This window comes from Garra rufa, chromosome 1 (genome assembly GCF_049309525.1).
Source record: "Garra rufa chromosome 1, GarRuf1.0, whole genome shotgun sequence".
Taxonomy (NCBI): domain Eukaryota; kingdom Metazoa; phylum Chordata; class Actinopteri; order Cypriniformes; family Cyprinidae; genus Garra; species Garra rufa.
The window spans coordinates 55909028-55936529 of record NC_133361.1 but is presented as its reverse complement, the minus strand read 5'-3'; the positions used below and the strand labels follow the sequence as shown (position 1 = coordinate 55936529).

General features: G+C 34.6%; 1 protein-coding gene across 1 annotated transcript in view; it reads right to left on the bottom strand.

Moving 5' to 3' along the window:
- Window positions 1-233: 233 nt before the first annotated feature.
- Window positions 234-27502, bottom strand: part of baiap2l1b (BAR/IMD domain containing adaptor protein 2 like 1b) — an 87868-nt gene continuing 60599 nt past the window's right edge. The window contains exons 8-14 of the mRNA XM_073833843.1: window positions 26551-26706; window positions 26350-26455; window positions 24870-25083; window positions 20675-20734; window positions 16060-16228; window positions 3729-3769; window positions 234-1181 (exon numbers count right to left, since the gene is read on the bottom strand). Coding sequence (XP_073689944.1) covers window positions 1109-1181; window positions 3729-3769; window positions 16060-16228; window positions 20675-20734; window positions 24870-25083; window positions 26350-26455; window positions 26551-26706 — 819 coding nt within the window. The 3' untranslated portion in view covers window positions 234-1108. The remainder of the gene's footprint in view (window positions 1182-3728; window positions 3770-16059; window positions 16229-20674; window positions 20735-24869; window positions 25084-26349; window positions 26456-26550; window positions 26707-27502) is intronic.

Sequence of the window (27502 nt, the reverse complement as noted above, 5' to 3'; positions counted from 1 at the left end):
TGTTTTTATCAGCTGTTTGGACTCTCATTCTGATGGCACTGATTCACTGCAGAGGATGAATGCTGAATTTCTCCAAATCCAAAAGAAGAAGAAGAAAGAAAAAAAAAAACTCTTGGAAACTGTTAAAAAACTCCAGGTCTACATGTAGAGAAGTATGTCTTGCAAAGACCTTTTCTAAATGATTCTAGACTCTTCATTCTTCACATCACTCTCATATGAACAGAAGCACGCACTTAGAAACAAAATATTTTTTATTTTCATACAGCAGTGATCTACAAGATCTCAGGCCAGCGTCAACAGAAAAGTGCATTGATACAATCAAAGCCAAATGAATAGTTTCCCCCAAAGCAGAAGATAAATAAAAATCACTATCCACTGACCGACAATGGATCATTATTCAGTGCCGACACTAAAAGCAAAGCTCCCTTGTTCTAAAAGCATTGAGGATCTAAAAGATAAAATGAGCTAAAAGCGCTTCTGTAGACGATGGTGTTGCCTGCACACTGGACGACTCCACTGTGTTCCTGAAGGCCAGCTGAGCGAGTTAGCCAGCTAACTCTGGTAGACATGCTTACATGGCTCTGCTTTTCCAATCTATGAGCTTCACTGGGGTCATAATAATGCTTTAATCACTTCACGCTCCGCTCGTTTCACTAGTTACCAGGTCAAGTGGTTTAAGGGCTAGTGACCAGTTCAGACAGCATCTACAGAAATAAAAATATTTTCATCAGTGTTTCGGTTCACATCACTATCATCAGGAATTCTCCGCTAACGCAGGTTCCCATCTAGTGTACATGTAAGAAAATATCTCCACAATGATTTAAAAAAAAACAAAAAACAAAAAAAAACTTAAGATCACACTCATCTTCTCTCATGTATTTACAGAAGGATACTCTGAAAGTTAAACATCTGATTCTTTCGACTAAACGCATATACATTAATTTTCTCTCTCTTTACATATATGTATCTACATACATACATAGAGGGAGATGGAGGGTTAAAGGGGATGAACATAAATAGTGGTTGTACAGTATGTGGTGTCTGTGTGCATAAGTGTGTTCCTGTGAATAATCCCAGCATCCTCGGCGGCGGGTCTCTGTGGTGTGGATCAGATGATAGGGGCTGATCTGTCATTGGTGACTGTGGGCCGAAGTTTGACTGTAGCGAATGGATTCCCTCCCCTACAGACACAACATATGTGGTGATATTTCAGACCAGATTAAAAAATAAATAAAAAAAATACAAAATAAATAAATTTAAACAACCTCTTTTTTCCCTTTTTTTAAAAATCAAATGTAAATTCATGTCCCAGTCACATTTATAGTTCCCTATGAAACACGGACGGAATCATGAAATATAGACTAGTGTTTCTGAATATTATGCCGTTTGAATATGAATCCTGCTATTTCTGTGTGAATGAATGGCGCAGACGTGTGGTTCTCTCACTGTTTTTTCAGCCTCTGCCACTTCAATATATGAGTAACAGAAATTTACAGGTTTTCACAGCAACCCGTCAAAATAAAAGTTTGGTTTAACTTGAAGAAATTGTGACAGAAATATATTACTTAATGTAATGATAGTACTACTACTACTAATAAAATTATTATTAAAGGAATATTTACCAGAAAAAATATTTTCCAGAATTTATTTACTAGAAGAATATAAATACATAACAGTATTTCTGGAAAAAAAGAAATAAAAGGTGATCCTGGACCACAAAACCAGTCTTAAGTAGCATGGGTATATTTGTAGCAATAGCCAACAATACATTGTATGGGTCAAAATTATACATTTTTGTTTTATGCCAAGTAAAGATCAAGGTCCATGAAGTTATTTTGTAAATTTCCTGCCATAAATATAGTGAAACTGAATTTTTGATTAGTAATATGCATTGCTAAGAATGTCATTTGAACAATTTTAAAGGCGATTTTCTCAATATTTAGATTTTTTTGCACCTTCAGATTTCAGATTTTCAAATAGTTGTATCTCGATCAAATATAAATCTCAATTTTTGAACAAAATTTACCCTTTTGACTGGTTTTGTGGTCTACTCTCACAAATAATAATATTTTTTTTCTTTTTAAATAAAATCAATTATTACAAATGCTTTTGATTAATCCGGAAAATTAATGGAAAACAGAATTTGGTAAAAATAAAGCTGAATTTGACAGGGGAAAAAAATCATGGGATATTAAAATGTAATTTTTGTTAAACTTTAAATAAACTGCTGTTAAATTTTGTTGCTGTTACAGTTTCATGATTTCAATGAATTAGACATGCTTTTTGAACAAATAAATAAGATGTAGTTTAACCGTAGACAGAGTCTAGAAAATTTAAAAGAGGGAAAAAAAATAAATTAAAAAATTAAAACTGAAAAAACATTATTTGAAAAAAAAAAAAGGAATTTGGGACAAAATAAAACAGATTTTATAGGGCCCGACATTTATTAAATAAGCATTACTTGCACTATTAAAAAAAAGAAAACAATATTTATTTATTTATTTTTTACATTAACAATGTAATTAATATTCCATTAATTAAAGCCAAGCATTAATCTCATCAAGTTATATATCATATCAAGGCAGTAACAATTTAAACAATATATGTGACCCTGGACCACAAATCCAGTCATAAAAGTCTTTTTTTTTTAATCTGAAAGCACAATAAGTACGCTTTTAAAGTTGTCCAAATGAAGTTCTTAGCAATGCATATTACTAATCCAAATTTACGTTTTCATATATTTACAGTAGAAAATTTACAAAATGTCTTCAAGAAACATAATCTTTACTTAATATCGTAATGGTTTTTGGCTATTGCTACAAATAGCTACTTATACTCCAACACTAGCTTCTCTGTTCTTTTTGTATTCCATCTAATTTTCCTTTCTCTTTATTTATTATACAATCAACAAAAAAAGCAAAAAAGAGGGCCTCTAACACTAGCTTGCTTTTTCTTTTTTATTCTATTTATTATAAACTGAAAAAAACCTTGCTATGTGTATTATCATGCTAAATGAGACTTGTCATAGCACTTGCATGTTATTGCTCTTTTGTTGATTTTGACTGCTTTCATTGTCCTCTTTTGTAAGTCACTTTGGATTTAAGTGTCTGCTAAATGTCTAAATGTAAATGTAAATATACCCATGCTACTTATGACTGGTATTGTGGTCCAGGGTCACATATTTTATTTGTGAACTTATGTAACTTTTAACTATGTTTACATTTTTCAGATAATCAGTCATTAAATCTCTAAAAAAAACTCCCACAGATCATGTTTTCATGTCATTTCAAGTCTTATTTTGACATAAAGTGGTTACATCTAAGTGTGTGAGTTGTTTACTTACTTTTTTAAATTAGTCTTCTTATTAACGCCATTATATTGTTCATGGGATTTATGATCGTAACCAGTCATATCAATCATATCACGATGACTCACATGATCCATTCATTCTCAATTACCCCCCACTGAACTCACCGCATGCTTTAGGAGGTCTGTTAAAACTTAACGGGCTCAGGGGAGGCGAGAGAGACGCCCGCTGTAACTTTACCTGCTGGTGTCACTGTTGAACAGTGTTTCTTTCAAAACTAGTGATTTATACGCTTTTAACGTCATGTTTTGTAATATTTGCGTTGTTTACTATTTGTATTTTGAATTTCTTTCTCATCCAATGTGTTGAGGAGACGATGCCTCCCTTGCCACAGAAAACAACATGATTCATTAATACTCACCCTAGGATAGGATGCTTTGGCAGCCCGTTTGACTGAGGCATCTAGAGAAAAACAAAGAACAGGATTTTTAATTAAATTTTCGTGCATAAATGTCATAACATTCACAAGTAAAATCAAGCAGGAATCATGATTCATTGCTTCTTGTTCCAGGATGTATTCCATACACATTCCTACATCCAGCAGTCACACAGGTTTGATGTCTAACAGGAAGATAATGGAGCACAAGAAAGTGTCGTCTCACTGACGCTCTGGAATCTAGTCTTGCTCTTAACGTAGCGTGTGACATGATCTGATTACGGTCATCAGGTATGAGTGAACAAAACTGCAAGTGTTTGGGAGTCTTTCATATATGCTGTCTAGGATTTAGCGTGCAAACATAACTTAGCCACTGTCATATGCATATGCAAAACACAATAATAATAGTATGAATGCAAATTTAAAAGCACTGCTATGTGTTTCTGGGTGGTTGTTCACTGACTCATGCCAAAAGAGTCCACCCACAATTCTTTATGATGCTCTGGCCTCTAGATACGACTTCAGTCTAGGGGTGCATGATTAATCATAGTAAAAGCCAAATCGTGATATGGCTTTGTGCGATATCAGTTACAAAACCAGAGGAAGATCGTGTGTCTCCCTGCAGTTTTCTGCAAATATAAGAGCTTGATGGATAGAATTAAGAGAGCCATGATAAATATTAGGGTTGACACTTTACAATTATACTGTATTTTTTTGTTGTTGTATTTTTTTTTAAATACTTAAATATTAGGAAAGTAATATTCTTTATTTTGTTTAATAATTTTATTTAGTAGTAGTAGCATTAATAATAATAATAATAATAATAATAATAATACAAATCCCAATTTTTGGCCAAATTGTGCAGCCCTACAAGCAAGCACAGTACATCTACTTAAAAACAGCTATTTTTAATGAGGAGAGGTAGGGTAACACTTTATAATAACTATCCGTTATAACTAGTTAATAGACCATTAATAAACTGTTAGTTAATGAGTTATAAATGACTTGTTAAATAACAGTTAATAGTTTGTTAATTATTTATAACTGTGCCTTATAGATAGCCAATAGATAACTTACAAGCTGTTAGTTAACAAGTTATAAATGACTTGTTAACTGTATTTTAATGATTTATAATTATACCTAATAAATTAGTAATAGATCATGAACAAGCTGTTAGTAAATTACTTACTGTTATTCTAAAGTTGCAACTATTCTTCATTTATTAACTGTTAGTAAATGAGGAATAGTTGCAACATACATAAACTAATAACTAACACTTAACCCCTTAACGCCTATTGTCATAAATATGCGACAAACCGTTTGACTCAATCAACCAGCCGAGATAGCGTCTGCATTCCCCCAATGCCGGTTAGTGCATATTCGCTACGGACCTAGGAACCTTCGACAAGCACTTGTTTCTAGTGGGACCGCAAAGTGACGGACTTATTTCTTGTTTACGCATGAGGATTACTCCGGTCGCGAAGTTATGGAAATGAGTCGGGAAAGTTTGATCCTTATGGCCTACTGTCGCTAATATGCTACAAACCTAATTATTACAATAACTTCAAAAATACTTGTCACACATATTTCACCTCATTATGTCGAGTGTATAAGCACACAATAAGCAGGTAAATATTTGTATCTTAGCACAACTTACCTTATATAAATAAAGAAGTTTAAAAAGGGTGAATAAATAAAACATTGTTTTTTGTCATTATGCCTGTTGTCGCAAATTTGCAACATACCAAAATTTCTATCTATTTGTTGTGCAAAAGTGAAATTGATAATCTCAACATTTTTTACCATCTACTTAAAGGCAAAAACACACATAAAACATTTATTTATATACAGCTATATAAATTCAGGCGTTAAGGGGTTAACTCACACTTTACAGATCAGTTGTTCATAGTTTGTTAACCATCTACTAATACCAGTGAAACTTTGTAGAACAGCAAATGGATGGAACAAGTTCAAGCTACAGAAATTTTATGTGATATTTAAAATACACAATTTTTGTACCTCAACCTTGTTCCACCCATAGGATTTTCTGTGTACTGTATTTTACCAAAGAAACTCCACAGATGAAATGTTGAACATTGTGTTTAATGTATAGAAACACACATACTGAGCCATCACATGGCAGAACAGCAGTATACAACAGAATACAAACCCATGAGGTTTGGGCACTTTTTGTGCTAAACATGAAAACAAAATAAATAAAAATCTAGCCATTGGCACTATTGATATGAACATGTTTTATCACACCTTGGACCCTCTATACTGAGTGAACCAGCGGCGATGCTCAAAATACTGAGATAAATCCAGGTACTGTCTGGAGAAAGAGAAAGAAGTCAACAGCGGGTACTTCCATTAAAAAGAAAGCTACACCTGTGGACCATGCTGTGCACATGGACAACAACGGTGACGGTAAGCAGGACTGTTTGCTATCTTTTCATTAAAGATGTTTGATCAGGATAAAGTGCCCAAACCTCATGGGTTTGTATTCTGTTGTATACTGCTGTTCTGCCATGTGATGGCTCAGTATGTGTGTTTCTATACATTAAACGCAATGTTCAACATTTCATCTGTGGAGTTTATGCCTATGGGTGGAACAAGGTTGAGGTACAAAAATTGTGTATTTTAAATATCACATCAAATTTCTGTAGCTTGAACTTGTTCCATCCATTTGCTGTTCTACAAAGTTTCACTGGTATTAGTAGATGGTTAAACTATGAACAACTGATCTGTAAAGTGTGAGTTAATGTATTAGTTAAGTGTTAGTTATTAGCTTATGTATGTTATTGGGACGTTATTCTGAAGTTGCAACTATTCCTCATTTACTAACAGTTAATAAATGAAGAATAGTTGCAACTTTAGAATAACGTTCCAATAACATATATAAACTATTAACTGATACTTAACAAGTCTTTAGTAAGTAATTTACTAACAGCTTGTTCATGATCTATTACTAATTTATTAGGTATAGTTATAAATCATTAATATACAGTTAACAAGTCATTTATAACTTGTTAACTAACAGCTTGTAAGTTATCTATTGGCTATCTATAAGGCACAGTTATAAATAATTAACAAACTATTAACTGTTATTTAACAAGTCATTTATAACTCATTAACTAACAGTTTATTAATGGTCTATTAACTAGTTATAACAGATAGTTATTATAAAGTGTTACCCATTTTCTTTACTTTGTTCAATAGTTTTATTTAGTAGTAGTAGCATTAATAATAATAATACAAAAAAAATCTGAAAGAAAATCAGTAATATTAGGAAAGTAATATTCTTAATTTTGTGTAATAGTTTTATTTAGTAGTAGTAGTAATAGCATTAATAATAATCCAAATAAAAAAAAATGCTATTTGTAATAAAAATCAGTATAATATTGTAAACAGTAAAATATATTCCAATATTAATATTCCTTATGTTTTAAAATCATTTTTGTAATTACTAAATACTTGATTTTGTTATTTTTACAATTAAATATTACAATATTAATATATCCTTATTTTATATTTTTGTTTTGTAATAATAGTAATAATAATAAATAATAATAATAAAATAATAAATAAAACCCACAATTTTTGGCCAAATTGTGCCGCCCTAAAAGCAAGCAGAGTAGCCTACATCTGCTTAAAAACTGATATTTTTAATCAAGAACCCCCCCCCCACAATCTTCCCTGAATAAACTTAGTATAATACTGTAAACAATAGAATATTACAATATTAATATTCCTTATTTTTTAAATATATTTTTTCATAATTACTGAATACTTGATTTGTACATTTTACAGTGAAATATTACAATATTAATATTCCTTATTTAATATTCTTATTTTATAGACAGACAGACAGATAGACAAATAGACAGATAGATAGACAAATATATAGACAGACAGACAGATAGATAGACAGACAGTTGATAGACAGATAGATGATAGACAGATGATAGACAGACAGACAGATGATAGACAGACAGATGACAGACAGACAGACGATAGACAGACAGACAGTTGATAGACAGATAGATGATAGACAGATGATAGACAGACAGACAGTTGATAGACAAACAAACGATAGACAGACAGACAGACAGACGATAGACAGATGACAGACAGACGATAGACAGACAGACAGTTGATAGACAGACAGACAATAGACAGACAGACAGACAGACAATAGACAGATAGATGATAGACAGACAGACAGACAGACAGACAGACAGACAGACAGACAGACGATAGACAGACAGACAGTTAATAGACAGACAGACGATAGACAGATGACAGACAGACGATAGACAGACAGACAGTTGATAGACAGATAGATGATAGACAGATGATAGACAGACAGACAGTTGATAGACAGACAGACAGACAGACAGACAGACAGACAGACAGACAGTTGATAGACAGACAGACAGACAGACAGACAGACAGACAGACAGACAGACAGACAGACAGACAGTTGATAGACAGACAGACAGTTGATAGACAGACAGACAGACAGACAGACAGACAGACAGACAGATAGACAGATATTACAATATTAATATTACTTTTATATATTTTTCATAATTACTAAATACTTGATTTTTTTTTACAGTTAAATATTACAATATTACTATTCTTTATTTTTATTTTGTAATAATAATAATAATAATTATTATTATTATTATTATTATTTGGGCCAGATTGTACAGCCATATTAAACAAACTAATTTAGAGCGTTGCAGTTTTATAAAAATCATTTTAAAATGCAGCTTTTTAAATCAGAATTTTATTTTGATCTTTTTTATTATTTTTATTTTTTCCTGAAATCATGCAGGCTTACTTCACTCTCTCATTTGTTTTAAGTCTGTGGGGTGTTTTTCTTCTTTTATTGTTGCTCAGTCTCTAACAAGCCACACAATTTAAGGTATCGTCTATGTCCTCAGCACAAACAGAGCAATAAAAAGTTTACTGGCTTGTTAAAATCATAACCTTAAGTATGAGCAACAGTCACAGCAATACTTGTGCCAGATTGGGATCTGAGCACTAAGCCGGTCTCTCCATTAGAGGGCAGCTGTGTACCACAGTAAATGCACACAGGATAGAGATGCCTATTGATTCACTTAGCGGGCATCTGGCATCATAATGATCCACTGCTGTCATCCAGCTGTGCATATTCACTCCAAACACCAGTAAGATCTTCATCAAGATGGCCATACGGAAAGAGCTACTTTTCCCAACCTAAACATGAATCTCAATCATCACGCACAACATAGAGAACGACCAGTCAGAGAGTTCAAATGGTTTCCGAAGCTCTTTCATGCGTACAGTGTCACTATTTGCATTCTTTTGAGATTCACATCTATTGTGAGGCTTGTATCAGATTCTGCATTTTCTTTTTCTCTCTCAAGCAAACAGAAAACCAGGTAGGGAGCATTTTTGACACAATGCCTTCACCTGTGAGCGTTCAAGACCCGGCCTCCCCCGCCTTGACAGATAAAGTGTTTTTTTGTAAAAAAACAAAAACAAAAAAAAAAACAGCCTCTGTTTGTCTTAAACCAGACAATCTTCTAATACACAGAGCTTTTAAACGAGTGTCCGCATTTACCCCAGCTTTCCAGGGTGGAGAGGCGAGCTTCGCTTGAGTAATTGCATGGCACGAGTCCCTCGTTCGCCACCGCGATGAGCCAACCCTCGGCAGGGAGGACAGGTGCTGAACAACAGGGCTTCACACCTACGGATCTGGCTCCTGTACTTCTATTGTGTGCACAATATCGCCGGTGCCGGCGGAGTAAATAAATGTGCGAGAGGGTTTCAGGTTGAAATCCGTGTGGAATTCCATCTGAAAGGTCGAGCCGTGGCCCGGATGTGCGTGTGTGATGGGAGGCGGGGGTTTTGGTCAGCGATGAATATTTCACCGCGTTCAGAGAAAGGAGTATTCAGTTTCACAGGCTGGCCATGGACACCCGCAGCCCGCAAATATCACAAATCAGGGCTCCCACCAAACAAATAGCTCCACATATGCAGGTGGCTCTTTCAGAGGCATTAGACCTTATTAACTTAAAAGGAGCACCTGGAATGAGATCGTGTGTCTCATCACACAGTTGTAGACTAGCCCTACCACTGAAATTAGCATGAGTATAATACAGTAGACGTGGACTGTGACGTTACGTAGTTCAGGTGTTGCGTTGCCTGACTTGTGGAACATGTTGCTCTGTGAAATCGCTGTTGGCTAAACAATGCAGGATCTTTTGGGAATAAGCAAAATCTCGTCATTTACATGCATTGGTATGCATGTGTCACTGCCCGCAGTTCTGCCACATGTGTTTGCATGCATGCAAATCAAACGGGCTATGATGTTTGTGGATGTCTTGTCATGTTAGAAATACCATACATTCACATCTGACTCGCCCCTGCTAGCCATCGCAAAGAACTTTCAAATTAGTCATTACCCTTTGCTTATTCAAAATAGTAAAATGAATAAATTTCAGAAAAAAAATGAGTGAAAGCACAGTTTAGTAGGTTTTCTAGGTCTAATCAATGCAATTAAAGGGACAGTTCAACCAAAAATGAATGTTGTTTTAAGCCCATAAGACCTTCGTTCATCTTCAGAACACAATTTAAAATATTTTCGATGAAATCCGAGAGCTTTCTGACCCTCCATAGACAGCAACACAACTGACACGTTCAAAGCCCAGAAAGGTTGTAAGGACATTGTTAAAATAGTCCACGGTTTTGTTATCATTACTGGGAAAATTAAGAGAATACACATACATGTATTATTGCTATAAATTGCAAATTTTATCTCGCCAGAGTCACCAGCTGTTTTTATATGCAATAATATTAGGATCTAAGGACATTTGTCTATGATGCATTCTTGCTATTTGCAATTCAGAAGAGAGATTGCGCTCATGCAGAGGAGCTACAGAGCGCTCAACATGAAATCCCTGTTTAATTTTGGTGTTAGAGGAGAGAACTAAGCATTCAACTGTCTGCTTACACTTTAGGCCTGTGGCTGTGATATTAAGCCAATGTTATTGTTGATTTCAATGTTGGATTTCAAGGATTATAAAAAGAAGATATGAGGTAAAACTATTAAAAAGGCATTCCGTCCAGCGCAGCTGCTTTCCCTTCACATTCGGTGCACATTCGTTCGTCCCTAAAACCCAAAATTAAAGGGATAGTTCACCCATAATTGAAAATTTAATGTTTATCTGCTTACCCCCAGGGCATTTAAGATGTAAGTGACTTTGTTTCTTCAGTAGAACACAAACACAGATTTTTTTAACTCAAACCGTTGCAGTCTGTCAGTCATATAATGGCAGTCAATGGGACCCACGGCTTTGAGAGTCAAAAAAAAAAAAAAAAACATACACAGACAAAACCAAATTAAACCCTGCGGCTTGTGACGATACGTTGAGGTCTTAAGACACAAAACGATCGGTCTGTGCAAAAAACTAAACAGTATTTATATTGTTGTATTCTCCTGAGCGTGTTCACAAAAGGTGGCACGTGACGCGTCAACGTGATCTACCATAGAAGATGCACATGGAAGCAATCTGCCGCGCGTATACGTCCCTCATTGTTTACATAGTGCATACTGGCCTCTCAAAATGGTAATGTTTCCTTGTGCGAACTCATCTTTGAGTGTTGACTTTTCACCAACTACATAAACGCACTCAGGAGAATAGAACGTTGTGATGGATCAGAGATAAATAATGATATAAATACCGGTCAATTTTTTGCACAGATCGATCGTTTTGTGTCTTCAGACCTCAACGTATCGTAACGAGGCACAGGGTTTAATTTGGTTTTGTCTGTGTATGTTTTTTTTTACTTTATTTGGTAACCATTGACTGCCATTATGTGACTGACAGACTGCAACGGTTTGAGTTGAAAATCTTTGTTTGTGTTCTACTGAAGAAACAAAGTCACCTACATCTTGGATGCCCTGGGGGTAAGCAGATAAACATCACATTTTCATGTTTGGGTGAACTATCCCTTTAACGTCAGAATCTGCACAATCAGTGATAGTTGTAAAATGCAGTCTTTAATGTTGCTAAATTGGGAGACATGTTTGATAAAACGTTGAAAGCTGCGCAAAAGATGCTGTTCCCCAAGCTAAAATTGTGGTCACGCTCCAAAACGGACAAGCAGATTACACTTTGGGCTTTGAGTGTGTGTCCAAACAATCAAATACACACAAAAATGTCAAAACACAACAAAAATGGCTGCACACTGGTGTATTTACAAATTTATGTTTTAGATAGTAGGGTAATTGATAAGTTTAGGTATTGGTTAGGATTAAAAATTTAGAATATGGTCATGCAGAATATGTGTTTTATAAATACTAATAAACAGCCAATATGCTAGTTATATGCATGTTAATAAACAACTAATTAACAGTGTGAATTGGGCCCTATACTAAAGTGACTTACTACATGACTTTGTCATTTTTTGTAGAGAGCTGGTCTGACAGTACTCTATATACCATGCTCTGTTAGAAATGTTACTTCCAGGGCAGAGATCTTCACTGATTAGAATGAGAGTGATTTAGTTTTGAAGCATCAAGTCATGCTGTCCAGGAGTAAGCACAATGTAATTGCTGTTTACTGCTGCTGAACAATGAAGCAGGATGGTGCATTAAAGGTGCATGTAATATTGACAGCTAGCATTTGAAATGGGTTAAATACTGCAGTCTAAATTCAAAATATTGGTGAAAACTGCTTCTCCAGCTCCCTCTTCCTCAGACTCAATGTTCATGCAGGTTGCCAGATTGAGAACACACAACCAGGGTGTTAAAATACTCTGTTAAACTGGCAGTGGGCCAGAACAAAAACAGACATTCCAACATGGAACACACATTTTAAAGTAGAATAACTGACTGTAGCATTGTTTTTTGGAGAAACAAATATGTGAACTTGTTTTCTAAAAATAAAAATCTGCAAACATATGTTTTTTTATAAGGCTTTTTTTTTTACTAATATTCATTCATTTAAGCCATTAGTTGACTAATTTAATGTTTATATTACAGGAAACACTAGTTTATCAATAAATTAAAAAAATGCCTTGCCAGGGTTGCCAGGTTTTCCCAACAAAACCCGCCCAATTGCTACTCAAAACTAGCCCAATCATGTTTCGAGGGGGACCCCCCTAGTAAAAATGGTAAAAACGTTTCGGGGAGTTAAATTGCATGCTTTTTTTTGTTTGCATTCCAGTGTTAAACAGTGTTAAAACAGCCCAATTCTGCAGTAAAAATGTGGACTTGGCAACACTGCTCCTTGCTATTTATTCCCAACACTTAGTCATTACTTTTGCCGGTGCTTTGCAACAAGCTTTATTCATGTTCTTGAGTGTGGAAAGAGTTCATAATTGTAATCAGTGTTGGGGGTAATGCATTACAAGTAATGCGAGTTACGTAATCAGATTACTTTTCCCCCCAAGTAACTAGTAAAAGTAACAAATTACTTTTTAATTTACAAGAAAATATCCGAATTGCTTTTCCAAATAAATAACTTCAGTTACTTTTACCCCAGTTATTGATTGAATGTTGAGAGAAATCGGGACTAAGATGTTACTTTAGTTCTAGAATAAATGTGAACATGCACTAATTTATCTCAACAGATTCAGTATTCCTCAAAATGAATAAAAACTGTTAAATGCAACTCAGAATATCATGCAAAGCTGCAATAATTAAATGTTAATACAAATATCTTTTGTGTATTTAAATCTAATTTTATTAACCAGTGTCTTTGTTTCTAACCTTTAATGATCCAATGCAACCATACTAATTAGCAAAAATGAGTTAAAATTAAACTAAAATGAGTTTTCTTGTTTTTTATTGCTAAAGAATGTTGAACTTTTTTCTTCTGAGGTCTACTTTACGGATGTGAATTTATTTTTTTCCTTCAGCCTGAGGCTAGGTGAAATAGGTGAAAGGCTTTTATATTGGCCAAAAATAGAGCTTTTTATATTAAAAACAAACAAGCAAATGCCGCCCAGATTTAAAAAGTAACGCAAAAGTAACATAACACATTAATTTTCATAAAAAGTAACTAACGTAATTAGTTACTTTTTTAGGGAGTAACTCAATATTATAATGCGTAACTTTTAAAAGTAACTTTCCCCAACACTGACAGTAATTATGTTTTAGAACAGTCAAAAAAACAGAGGTGGGTAGTAACGAATTACATTTACTTCGTTACATTTACTTGAGTAAATTTTTGGGGTAACTAGTACTTTTAGAGTATATTTAAAGATAGGTACTTTTACTCTTACTCAAGTACATTTATAGTGAAAAAATTTTACTTTTACTTCGCTGCATTTGATGGCGTTCCTCTGTTACTGTCCTCAGAAACGTGTCGTTGGCATTTTCATTTCATGCCTGATAAAACTGTGTTAATGCTGCTTTGTATTCAGCTGTTACTATGGAAACCGTAATATTTCAGCGCTCCTAAAGCGCCCCCTCGTGGCAGAGAATCAATTTTTCATTTCCAATACATTTTTTTCAGCTGTTTATGGTCAAATGATTGCAATTATCGACTCATGTTTTGATGCAGCAAACACAGAGTTGTAAATGTAAAAAGTTAAGGTGCCTTCTAAAAATCTAAACAAGTACAGTAAATAAATATAATAAATTATATACTCAATTTATCCCTTTTAATGTTATAAAGGATGAAATGCCATAGTGTAACATATTTTGTTTTTGTGTGAAACTGTATCTGAATTTTAAATCATGCCATTTTATGGCTTAACATTCTACTTTACATTGTCCAATCCCATTACTGTTTATTTTACTTTTGCATCATAAAAAGGTTTATGAATTGCTTTAAATTAATATTTAAAAATTCTGCAGATAGACTAAATTAAATAAATATAATTAAATAAAATTACTTCCTTGATATCTGTTTATATTTGTGTATTAAAAACATGTTTGATTAGACTCCTATCTGATTCTCTATAGCGCTACCAGAACTTTTGCGAGCCCTGTGTGTATATATATATATATATATATATATATATATATATATATATATACACACACACACATACATACACATACCTATACATACACACACAATACATATACACACACACCTTACTTCAGCCTATGTTTTCAAGGAGAGGTGTGTGCAAGCTTTCCAAACAGTTTGAAATTCAGGGTTTTCACTTCATATCAATCAGATCAGAAGTAACTAGCTACTTGAGTACTTTTTCCATCGGATACTTTTTTACTGTTACTCAAGTAATTATTAAGATTGTTACTTTTACTCATACTTGAGTAAATAATTCCATAAGTACTTGTACTTTTACTTGAGTACAGATTATGGGTACTCTACCCACCTCTGCAAAAAAACTACTTTAATGTAGAGTTCAGCTGATGTCAGTTTTACCATGCTGTTTTAAGTCTGACACTTCAAGAGTTTCATAATGTATAACTGCTTTTGCTTGTACGTCAGATTTATCATTGATCTGTTATAATTAATCTTATTTTTGAGTTTGCAGCTATTAAATTTTGTTTCATTTATTAATTTATATAATACTTTAATTATTGATGTATGCATCTATTATATAACTAAGTAGATGGTACTACATTCTTATATAATATATACATCTGGGGGTTGAATTTCAAGCAAAAAAAAAAAAAGTGAATTTCTTCTCTCATACCATTTTATCTCCCACTCCTAGTCCTATAAGTGAATAATTTTTTAGGCAAAAAGCAAACACGCTAAACTAAACTAAACAGTGAGATGTGGTGGGCTTGAAAGGCTAGCTTTTGTTTATTCTTCGCTGTCACTGAGATGACACTCTTCTGAGAGAGCAGTTTGGATTTAGCATTGCTCCACCGGCAATCCTCTTTAAAGTGATCCTGATCCTCTGATCCACTCAGACACAAGGACTGCAACTGTAGACACGTCATGACACGGCCTAGACACTGACACACATGCACACTTATACCTGAGAGGACGTCACACGAGCCTCTATTGTTTCTAAACTGAGCTAAATTCAACAAATACAGCCTAACAGCATTTAGAGTTTAAACAGACTTTTACTCTTTTTCTGGCAAACATATGTGTGATGCTTGCCAATGGAAAACTCACCACTGTGATGTCAAGGTGTTGCTAAGCCTTTACTGTTGTGTTCTGAAAGGCTTTTTACACCACTTTGATACAGTTTAATTTAAGGAAATGAGAAATGTTTGCCTGTTTTAATAGCCTGTGAGGTGAGGTGATGATCCTAAGTCCAACACAGATCAACCATAATCTGACTCTGCATATAGTAGATGAGGAGGAAGATGAAGAAGACTTACCGAGGTTTCATATGTAGAGGCGTATGTCCGCGACAAACTCTTAGTGGAGTTTCTCCTGACGGGCGAATCGTTGTAGTCTGCAGGAGGCAGAACCATCATGTCTTCCTCTGGGTCCTTCTGCATGAGGTTAGCCACGCTCTTACTGCGCATCGGAGGATTTCCAGCAATACTGCAACACAATCACAACATCTTTCAGCAGAAGAAACCTTTATTTATGCTGCATTTTAACTTTTTTATGTTTACTAACCAGCTACTCTGACTCTGAACACATACACTACCAGTCAAAAGTTTTTGAACAGTAAGATTTTTAATGTTTTTTCTGCTGCTTACCAAGCCTGCATTTATTTTTAGTTTATAATTTTTTTTTTTTTAGAATTTAAAATAACTGCTTTCTATCTAAATATATATTAAAATGTAATTTATTCCTGTGAACAAAGCTTCACAGCGTCACATGATCCTTCAGAAATCATTCTAATGTGCTGATTTGCTGTTCAAAAAATTATTATTATCAATATTTAAAACAGTTGACTACTTTTTTCAGGATTCTTTGATCAATAGAAAGATCCAAAGATCAGCATTTATCTGAAATAAAAAGCTTTTGTAACATTATAAACTATACCTTTCAAAAGCTTGGAGTCAGTATTTTATTTTGGAAAGAAATGATTGAAATTACTACTTTTATTTACCAAGGATGCTTTAAATTGATCAAAAGTGATGATATAGACATTTATAATGTTGCAAAAGATTTCTATTTCAGATAAATGCTGTTTGTCTGAACTTTCCATTCATCAATGAAACCTGAGAATTCAACATAATAATAATAAAAAATGTTTTTTGAGCATCAAATCAGAATTTTATAATGATTTCTGAAGGATCATGTGACTGGAGTAATGATGCTAAAAATTCTGCTTTGAAATCAGAGGAATAAATTACATTTTAAAATGTATTCAAATAGAAAACAGTTACTTTAAATTGTAAAAATATTTCAAAAATTGACTATTTTTGCTGTAATTTGGATCAAATAAATGCAGGCTTGGTGAGCAGAAGAGACTTCTTTAAAAAACATTAAAAATCTTACTGTTCAAAAACTTTTGACTGGCTTCGGTCGGTATCAAGGGAAATCTTCCCATTCCCCTCAACCAGTGATTCCCAGGATATTGTTTAATTCTGCTGAACTATTTCACACAAACTATTCCAAAAAAATATGATCACCTTCTAAAGGACCCCCTTTCTCAAGTATAAAAGCAGCTATTGATCAAAAACACATTCGAACAAAAGTTTAAGGTCTCTTATGCTTACCAAGACTGCACTTATATAATATTTATATAATATTTTTAGAATTAAAAAATGATTTTCTTACTTAGATTTTTTGTCTTGTTTCCAGCCAAAATATCTAAAATGACTTAAATCAATAAGAATTTTCTGGACAAGTAAAATTATTTTCTTGTTTTCAGAAAAAAACAAAAAAACAAAAAAAAAAACAAGTCAAAATCAAATTGAGTTTTTGCTTAGAACAAGAAAAATAATCTGCCAATGGGGTAAGCAATTTTTTTTATTTTATTTCAAACAGAAAACAAGATTTTTTTTTTTTTTTTACCCCACTGGCAGATTATTTAGCTTGTTTTAACCAAAAACGCACATAATTTTGATACATTTTTTTTTTGAAAACAAGAAAATATTTTTACTTGTCTAGAAAATCCTTCTTGATTTAATAATTTTTTAGATATTTTGGCTGGAAACAAGACAAAAAAATCTAAGTAAGAAAAGCATTTTTTTGCAGTGTGTTTTCTACTTGAATATATTATAAATTATTTCTGTGAAGCAAGGCTACATTTTCAGCATCATTACTCCAGTCTTCAGCATCACATGATCCTTTAGAAATCGTTCTAATATTCTGATGTGCTGCTCGAGAAACATTTGTTTATTATTTCCAATGTTTAAAACAGCATAATTTATTATATATAATGTTTTAAAAAGCATTTATTTGAAATGGAAATCTCTTAAATATCTATACTATCACTTTTGATTTTATACATCCTTAGTAAAAAAAAAAATACAACCCTACTGACCGCAGCATCAAATTACACAACTAAAGTTACAAAGTGTCACATGATACACTGCTCTTTATGTTTTCAGCTAGTTTATGTTAAACAATAGAGTTCCCACACTTTCTTAGATTTTTCCACAACCTTTCTAAGACTTTTCCAAACACTTCATAGCTGTATACTTTTTTTTAATGTACGGATTGCCATTTTTTTTTAAATTTTATTTAATGTATATTGTCTAGAAATTTTGATGACTTTTCCATTCCATTTATTTCCATGACTTGGAAACGACACGCAGTACAAACTTAATCAATGAGCTAGCACACCATGTTAGATAACATGCATAATCAGCAAACTGTATTTGGTGCTCTCACTGTTAGCTGAAACACAAAAGGCTTTTGATCAGGCATTACAGGAGCCCCTCTGGGTCCAAGAGGATAGGATTTCATTTGACATCAGAAAGCATTATGTCTGGTGCTCTTCAAGCAAACATTAGCAGGTAGGTGCATGATCTAACCTCACACTTTGAATAACATCAGTGGGAAAGAGCACAAGGGATTACAAGTCGTATAAAGCATGCCTGGGTCAGTCCGGGTAAAGTCTATTTCTAATGTTTCACTGCCCTAGTGTCAAACAGAGAGTGTGTAAAATGTGCAGCTCTCAAAGTGTGACCCTGGACCACAAAACCAGTCTTGAGTAGCACAGGTATATTTGTAGCAATAGCCAACAATACATTGAATACACTCTTGAAAATAAAGGTGCTTCACGATGCCATAGAAGAACCTTTTTTGTCTAAATGGTTCCATAAAGAACCTTTAACATCTGACGAACCTTTCTGTTTCACAAAAGGTTCTTTGTGGCGGAAGAAGGTTCTTCAGATTATAAAACGGTAAGAAAGAGATGGTTCTTTAAAGAACCTTTGACTGAATGGTTCTTTGTGGAACCAAAAATGGTTCTTCTATGGCATGTCTGAAAAACCATTTAAAGCACCTTTATTTTTAAGAGTGTAGGTCAATTATTGATTTTTCTTTTATGCCAAAGATCATTAGGATATTAAGATCATGTTTCATCAAGATATTTAAGTTTCCTACCGTAAATATATCAAAACTTAATTTTTGATTTGTAATATGCATTGCTAAGAACTTCATTTAGACAACTTTAAAGGCAATTTTCTCAATATTTGGATTTTTTTGCACCCTCAAATTTTAGATTTTCAAACCATACATCAATGGAAAGCGTATTTCAGATTTCAGATGATGTATAAATTGCAATTTTTTAAAAAAATTTACCCTTAGGTCACATATACAGTGCCTTGCGAAATTATTCATACCCCTTCATTTTTTTTTTTTCACATTTTGTTATGTTGCTGCCTTATGTTAAACTACTTTACATTACTTTTTTTCCCACATCAATCTACACTCCCTACTTCATAATGGCAAAGCAAAATATAAGTTTTTAATATTTGTGCAAATGTATTAAAAATTAAAAACTGAAATTTAGCTCAGGAGCATTCATATTGCTTCTAGATGTTACTACACTTCGAGTGGAGTTAAACTGTGGCAAATTCATTTGAATGAGTATGATTTAGAAAGGCACAACACCTCTCAGAAAAGGTCTAACAGCTGAAAATGCATATCAGAGCAAAAACCTGAGTCCTGAGGTCAAGATAACTGCCTGTAGAGCTCAGTGACAGACTTGTGTTAAGGCAATGATCTAGGGAAGAGATCAGGAAAAAAATCTGCTGCATTGAAGGTTCACAGAAGCATTATCCATAATGGAAGACAATTGGAACAACTAGGACTCTAGAAAATGTCTGCCAGCCCCCATCCAAGCTGACAGAGCTTGAGAGGTGAAAAGGTGAGGCAAAGAATGGCAGTTAATTGCCAAATGCAGATGTGCAAAACTTGTCACATCATACCCAAAAAGACTTGAGGCTGTAAAGGTGCTTCAACTATGTACTGAGTTAAGGGTATGAATACTTATACAATGTACTTATTTCAGTGTTTTATTTTTTAATAAATTTGTAAAAATGTGCAAATCTGGTTTTTGCTTTGTCATTATTATGGTGTATGGAGTGTAAATTGATGTGGGGAAAAACTAGTTTAAAGCAGTTTAACATAATGCTGCAACAAAACAAAACGTGACACAAATGAAGGGGCATGAATACTTTTGCAAGGCACTGTATGTTCATCAAAACTCACATTCAATCAACCATTAAAGCTGAAGTGTGTAATTTATTGGTGATTTGCCTAAAATCTGACCAATAGTGTGAGTTTGGGGGCGGGACTAACTGTCCAACCAATAGCAGTCTTCAGGTGTGTTCAGGAAGCCTGTTCGAAAACAATTCCTTCTGGCGATGCTAAATGACACACCAACTTATTTCCTGCTCTCTGTTGATCCATGCATTAAGAAAATCTAATGGTTTTTCAGATAAAGGATGTAATAGTCTTAAAATAGGGCTTGACTGCTGTGAAGCTTGTGTTTCCTTCTCTTCAGAGGCGCAGCGATCAGTATCAGAGCTAATCAGGACAACAAAGAACCGTGTTAGTGTGTGTGCAGTATCTGATTACCTGTTATTTACCGCTGGCTCTGTGTATGCGCGACAGTAAGATGATGGAAACCAGCCCCGCCTGTAAAAACACACACAGACAGACAGCACAAGTCAGTCAGATGAAAAAAAGAAAGAGAGAGAGCGGATGCTTTTATCTGGGTCTGGATAAATGGCTGTTATAATGTCTGCTCAGTGTTTACTGAACAGTCTGGAACCGTGGGACATAAAACACGGAGAGAAGAATTTTAAAAGCAATCTGAACGTGGAGAGTGCATTGAGATCTCAGAAAGGAAATCCAAGCGGATGGCCATCATCTGTACATGCAGCGGTGTGAGGTGACGGATGACATCAAATGCACACAGGGCGGCCTGACGTTACTTCAAGCACAATGTAGTGTTTGTCTTGGTGTGGCCGTTTTTCTCTGGACTTTATGTTCTTATACAATCCAAGGGAATGTGAATATTGATGGGAGCTTCAGTTTCTACAACCACCTCCACCCCTGAAAGGCATGAGGAAAGACAAATAAGTTTTATATAGGCTCTAAACATGGCGGCTCTACTCTCTGATCAACCCTGTGAAGCCTGACATGCGAAATATTAATAAGTTTGTTGTGAAACCGGTAGAGATTTTGCACCGTCTCTATCGCAGTTATACGCTTACGTGATGTTGCTGTGCTACGTGGTCACAAAATGCATAGCTTGCATTGTTTTTAAGTTTTTAAGCATTGTAGTTTAAAATTTTTATTTTATGCCGTTGAAATGTCAGAGAGGTGCACAAATGTGAAGATGGTGCTTGTAAAGTGCGGGATTATTGAGCAGAGTTATTTTTGCTGCTTTATAGGCCTTAAATGGTTAAATACATGTGTATGTGTCAAAATGCCCGTCTTTGCAAGTATCCTCGTAAACACAGTAATTTAGGTTTTAAGTGAAAGCAAACAGCTGAGAAAGAAAACACATGTGTAACAGTATTTTGGATCTGGGCAGTTCTTAAAGTGACAGCAGTCTGACATTCCTGCTGTCTGTCAATTATGTTAATCAAACGACAAAAGGGAGGAAATTTGTCACTGTACTTGACTAAATTACTTTTGTGAGACGTTAATAAATAAGTAAATCTAAAATTACGAGATTAAAGTTGTAATATTTCAAAAATAAAGTGGAAATTACAAGAATAAAGTCGAAATATTTACGGGAATAAAGTAAAAGTATTAGAGAATAAAGTCTAAAGGTTTCGAGAATAAAGTCGAAATTAGAAGAATTAAGTAGAAATGTTTCAAGAATAAAGTCGAAATTACCGGAATTAAGTAGAAATATTAGAGAATAAAGTCTAAATGTTTTGAGAATAAAGTCAAAATGTTTCAAGAATAAAGACGAAATTACAAGAATTAAGTAGAAATATTAAGAGAATAAAGTCGAAATTTTTCGAAAATAATGCCGAAATGTTGGAAATAATATTTAACGTCTTCGATTGCATTCATTAGGCCTATTTGTAGTGCGCCAGCCACCCAATAATAGCAATAAGCTTTGTGCTTTTAGTACTTTGAATACAAAACACAGTCTCAGCTTTCAAAGTCTGTCAGTTTTATAGCAAAATACAAACAATGTATCTTGCAATAATGTGTTTTTCACACTCTTTAACATGGCAGGACAGATCGCTGTATTCACGTGAATCAGTCACCTTTTCGATTACAATAAGACATTAATTTCATTAAATTAGACTGTTTTCTTTGAGAAAATTCCATCAGTTAATTCTTGTAATTTTGACTTTATTTTTAAATATTTCAACTTTCTTTTTCTTTACTGTTGAAACACTTCGACTTTATTCTCGTAATTTTTACTTTTATTGTCAAAATATTTATTTCTGCAATTTTGACTTTATTCATGAAATATTTCGGTTTGATTCTCAAAATATTTATTCTTGTAATTTTGACTTTATTCTCGAAAACATAGCAATTTATTCTCATAATTGTCTTTATTGTCGAAACATTTTGACTTTATTCTTGCAATTTTTAGTTTATTCTTACTCTTTATTCTAGTTTTTTTATTTGTTAACGTGGCACTAAATTGCCATCATACTTTTGTAACTTCAATAAGACGAAATATATATTAATTGGTCCTATTGCTTGTAATTAGTTTCTTGTTCTTATTTAATAACTGGCTGTTTACTTCAGTGAGCTTGAGTTACTGTGAAATAAACTTTTTTATTTTGGATTTTGGTCATATTGCCCACCCCTAGCCTGACAGATAATATTTGATACATGTTAATCATGTTTATAAATTAGACGCCTTATAAATGTGCATTAAGTACGATACAGTAGGCATTATAAGGTTAATGCTTCAAGGTTTCTCTTAAAAAACAACAACAAAAAAAACGGTTTTATAGCATCTCATCAGCTTTTACAGCTTTGTAAGTTATAAAAAGAACTTTCCATTCTCTACTTCAGCATAAACTCATTTGTGCTGATTCTTTACAGAACCTAAAAACCAAATAGTTTTAAAAAAACCATAATGTAACTTAAAAAACCCTCGAAGAACCATACAGTCAATACTTGAACCCTGTGCAGCATTAAACCATAAACAACCTTCATTTCAAGGAAATAAAAAAAACACTGAATGTCTAAGGAATGAGGAATGTCTAAATAGTATATTTAGGCTGTTTCAGGCTCTATTCAATGGATTTCGTAGTCATTTATAAGATACTAAACGCCACCCTTCAATAGGACATCTAAAGAAATGGGCTAAAGAGCCTACAGATTATACAAGATTCAGGTCTGTCAGTAACTGCTGTAAAGTTTATGGTTGAAGACGGTGAATTTACTACAAAAGCAATGCGTCAGTAGCTGTAGCGGTAAGGCTTTGAAGACCCCATAAAATCAAAAATGGAGTTTTGTGGCTTTTGGTCCACATATGTTTGCTTTGAGGTTATAAATTTACATTCTAGTATCCTCTTAAATGAGGACTATGTTGAAATCTGTCTCTCCAGGACAGCAAAGCAAACTTTTCATATTGATTTTAATGTAGACTTTGCAAATCTCAGGCCAAATTCCTCTACTTCTGCCCTCCATGTGAAGAAATGTTAATATATGTGTGCTTGGGTGTTCGTAACAGCGCACTTTAAATCAACAGAGCAGAGGAGCAGTGACAGTGATCTGCAGACACGGGCTGGAAAGTTTCACCAGTGATTTTAAGCCCATTTCCCGTTTGGCATTCAAGAACACGAGAGGACATTTTAATTGACCCCGCAAATGTATTATTAATAACCACCGTCAATCAGTCTGAAGTTTTCTTTAAATAGAAGCACTCAGTCTGTCTGAGCAGGTCAGCGTAGAGTTTTAAAATGCCTCGTGAAGCAAATGGCGCTTGCGTGTAATTTGGCACATATTAATGGGTTGCTAGGTGACAAGTCTGACTTCATGTATCGTTCCCTATAGGGTTCAAGACAAGTTTGATGTTGTTTTTGAAGCAGAACACCACCAACACACATAAACAAGTAAGTGAGTCAGACAACAGACCCAATGCACACAGTGAGAAAAATGGCTTGATTATTCCTTTCAAGATAAACTCATTTACAATAATAATAAGCAGAGATTCCCAGTTTGAATTGTAATTTTACTACTCCTTAAAGCTTTATTCTAACTTCAACTTCTGATTTGACTTCAGTGGCAAAGTTATTGACGGCTCTGAATGCATTCAGAGCACACCCTGTCTGTTTAGCCATCTGGTAGCATTCTCTCAAACCAACAACATCAGTTTTTGGCAGGAGTGCTGGCATTTTCAGATCGTTTTCTCTGCCATAACTGTGTTATTCTGATTACGTCTCCTCCACCTGCTGAAAGTCCTCAGGTCCTTAGGGGGATTGTGTTCTGCATCTCAGATAAGCTGCGGCCCCATCTGCTCTCTTGAAACAGGGCTTCACGTGGCTTTGACTGACACCGCAGTGAACTGGGTTTTCTTCATCACAGCTGGTTTGCAGACTGGCACCAGCAGCTGTGCACACATAACATCTCTACCTCCTGAGCCACTTCACTACATCTGAGATGGCCTGACTGGCTGATGTTCACTTCTTAAAAACGCATAGATTGTAGCGCTGGATTATTTATAATATTGTGTTTTTAATTACAATTTTGGCTTTCAACAATGATCAAGTTTTGGTTGTAAAGCAACTGTAAACCCATGAAAAGCTCATATAAACAAGACATGCTGACAAGCTCCACTCACTGTCTGGTTTTCTGCAGCTCTCCGTACATCCAGCCGTCCCTCTCATCAGGAATCAGCAGTGTGATGATGTCCCCTTCCTCAAAGCTCAGCAGCGTGGTGTTGTTTCCGGACTTGTGGGGGAAAATGGTACGCACTTTGGGTCTTTTGTCTATGTGATTGAGTCCAGTGGCCATCGACACAGATCTAGACAATCCACTGTCCTCGTTGTTATATTCTGGAAGGGAAAAGACAGATAACATGTCTTCCAAAGTCCTCAAGCTTCATTTTTAATGATATAAATGAGAAAAGTTGTTGTAAATTTGTTTGACATATCAAACAATAGTTCTCTGAAATTCTCATTTGCAGCTTTTTTAGTTTTTTACGTATTTTAAAAGTTAAACATATGGAAGCCTGTTTCCACCACTGAATAAAAAATAAAAAAAGGTAATTGCGACAACTTCTCTCACAATTCTGACTTTTTTTTCTCAGAATTGCGATATAAATTCACAATTGTAAGTTATTAAGTCAGAATTGCGAGACATATGGTTGCATTTCTGTGACACAAAGTCGCAATTCCGAGAAATAAAGTCCCACTTCTGAGAAATAAGGTCGCAATTCTGAGACTCAAAGTCGCAATTCTTAAAAAAATAAAGTTGCAATTCTATAACAAATTCGCAATTCTGAAAAAAAAAACGCAATTCTGATAAAGTTGCAAGTCTGAGAAATAAAGTCACAATTCTAAAAAATAAAGTTGCAATTCTGAGACTCAAAGTCGCAATTCTGAGAAATAAAGTCCCACTTCTGAGAAATAAAGTCGCAATTCTGAGACTCAAAGTCGAAATTCTGAGACATAAAGTCCCACTTCTGAGAAATAAAGTCGCAATTCTGAGACTCAAAGTCGCAATTCTGAGACATAAAGTCCCACTTCTGAGAAATAAAGTCGCAATTCTGAGACTCAAAGTCGCAATTCTGAGACATAAAGTCGCAATTCTGAGACATAAAGTCCCACTTCTGAGAAATAAAGTCGCAATACTGTGACACAAAGTCGCAATTCTGAGACATAAAGTCCCACTTCTGAGAAATAAAGTCGCAATACTGTGACACAAAGTCGCAATTCTGAGACATAAAGTCCCACTTCTGAGAAATAAAGTCGCAATTCTGTGACACAAAGTCGCAATTCTGTGACACAAAGTCGCAATTCTGTGACACAAAGTCGCAATTCTTAAACAATAAAGTTGCAATTCTATAACAAATTCGCAATTCTGAAAAAAGCAAACAAAAAAACGCAATTCTGATACAGTCGCAATTCTGAGAAATAAAGTCACAATTCTAAAAAATAAAGTTGCAATTCTGAGACACAAAGTCCCAATTTGGAGAAATAAAGTTGCAAAAAGATAAAGGTGGACTCATGCACAATAAGATCAGGAATGTCTTACATTACTTGTGTTAGATTACAAGGTGAGACTAAAACAATAAATCTACGTAATATTTAAGGTAATACCAGGCTCTCTCTCCTCTCTCCTGGAGGTGTCTTGATTGAACATGTTGGCCAGGGGACTCGTCTGAGGCGGTGCTGGAGGTGCAGGAATCATTGCATCTGAGTTGAGCTGTACAAGTACAGAAAAACACAGGTAAGAATTCACAAACACAACATATGGCTTTCTGGATTCAAACGAAAGCATCAAGCTGGTGTCCTCCTCACCCTGTTGTGGCGCTGGAGAGCTGGAGACGCCTGTGGAGTGTTGGACACTGGAGTGCGAAGACCTTCAATCATGGACATCACGCTGTCTGGGACATTGGTAGCATCGGTGCATTTGTCCTGCCAGGTTGTCAGGTTCTCTGCCAGAATCTCTCGAGCCTTCAAGAACACAAGAAAAGTATTAGATGCAAAAGTTGAATTGTTCAGAGAGCACATGAGCACCTGTAATCATGAAGGTCTTCCTCTCTCATGATGAGGTTGCAAGCAGTGTGCAATTAAGCGCCATCCAATTTTCAGTTACAGTGTTTTCAGAAGTATTTTTTGGATTTAAAAAGCCATTCCAGCCATTCCATTTTTTTCCATATAGTGGACTTCAATGGGGATCAATGGGTTGAAGGTCCAAATAGCAGTTTCAAAGTAGCTTTAAAGGGCCCTTTACGATCCCAGCCAAGGAATCTTATCTAAGTGTCTTATCTAGGTCATTTTCTAAAAAACTTCAAAATCTTCCAACATCATTGTTTCACCATTTTTTGTAAAGGGAATTTGACTTTCTTTGCACATGTGCTTTGCAAACACTGGGTCGGTAATTCTCTCTATAATACGTGACCCAGAGATGTGCATTTTTCGAGTCACATTTTTATAGACTTCAGACTTGACCTAAAATGACTCCAGACTTGACTAGACTAGAGGAACAGGAATATGTTAAAAGCAACTCAAGTCTTTTATTCTTAAATACTCATATAACTGATGTTCAAAAGGCGGACCGCATCCGCACCCCAGCATCCATCCGGACCGCAAGCCTTAACATCAACACCATTTTAAGTCAGCAGCTTGTCAAAACAGCGAAGCCGATCACATAACAAGTGCTTAGTGTCGTTTATGGCAAATATCTTTCAGCGCTATATACTCTAGTATTTTTTCTAAAGCCAAACTTGCTATTTTCTGGCTTTTTTCT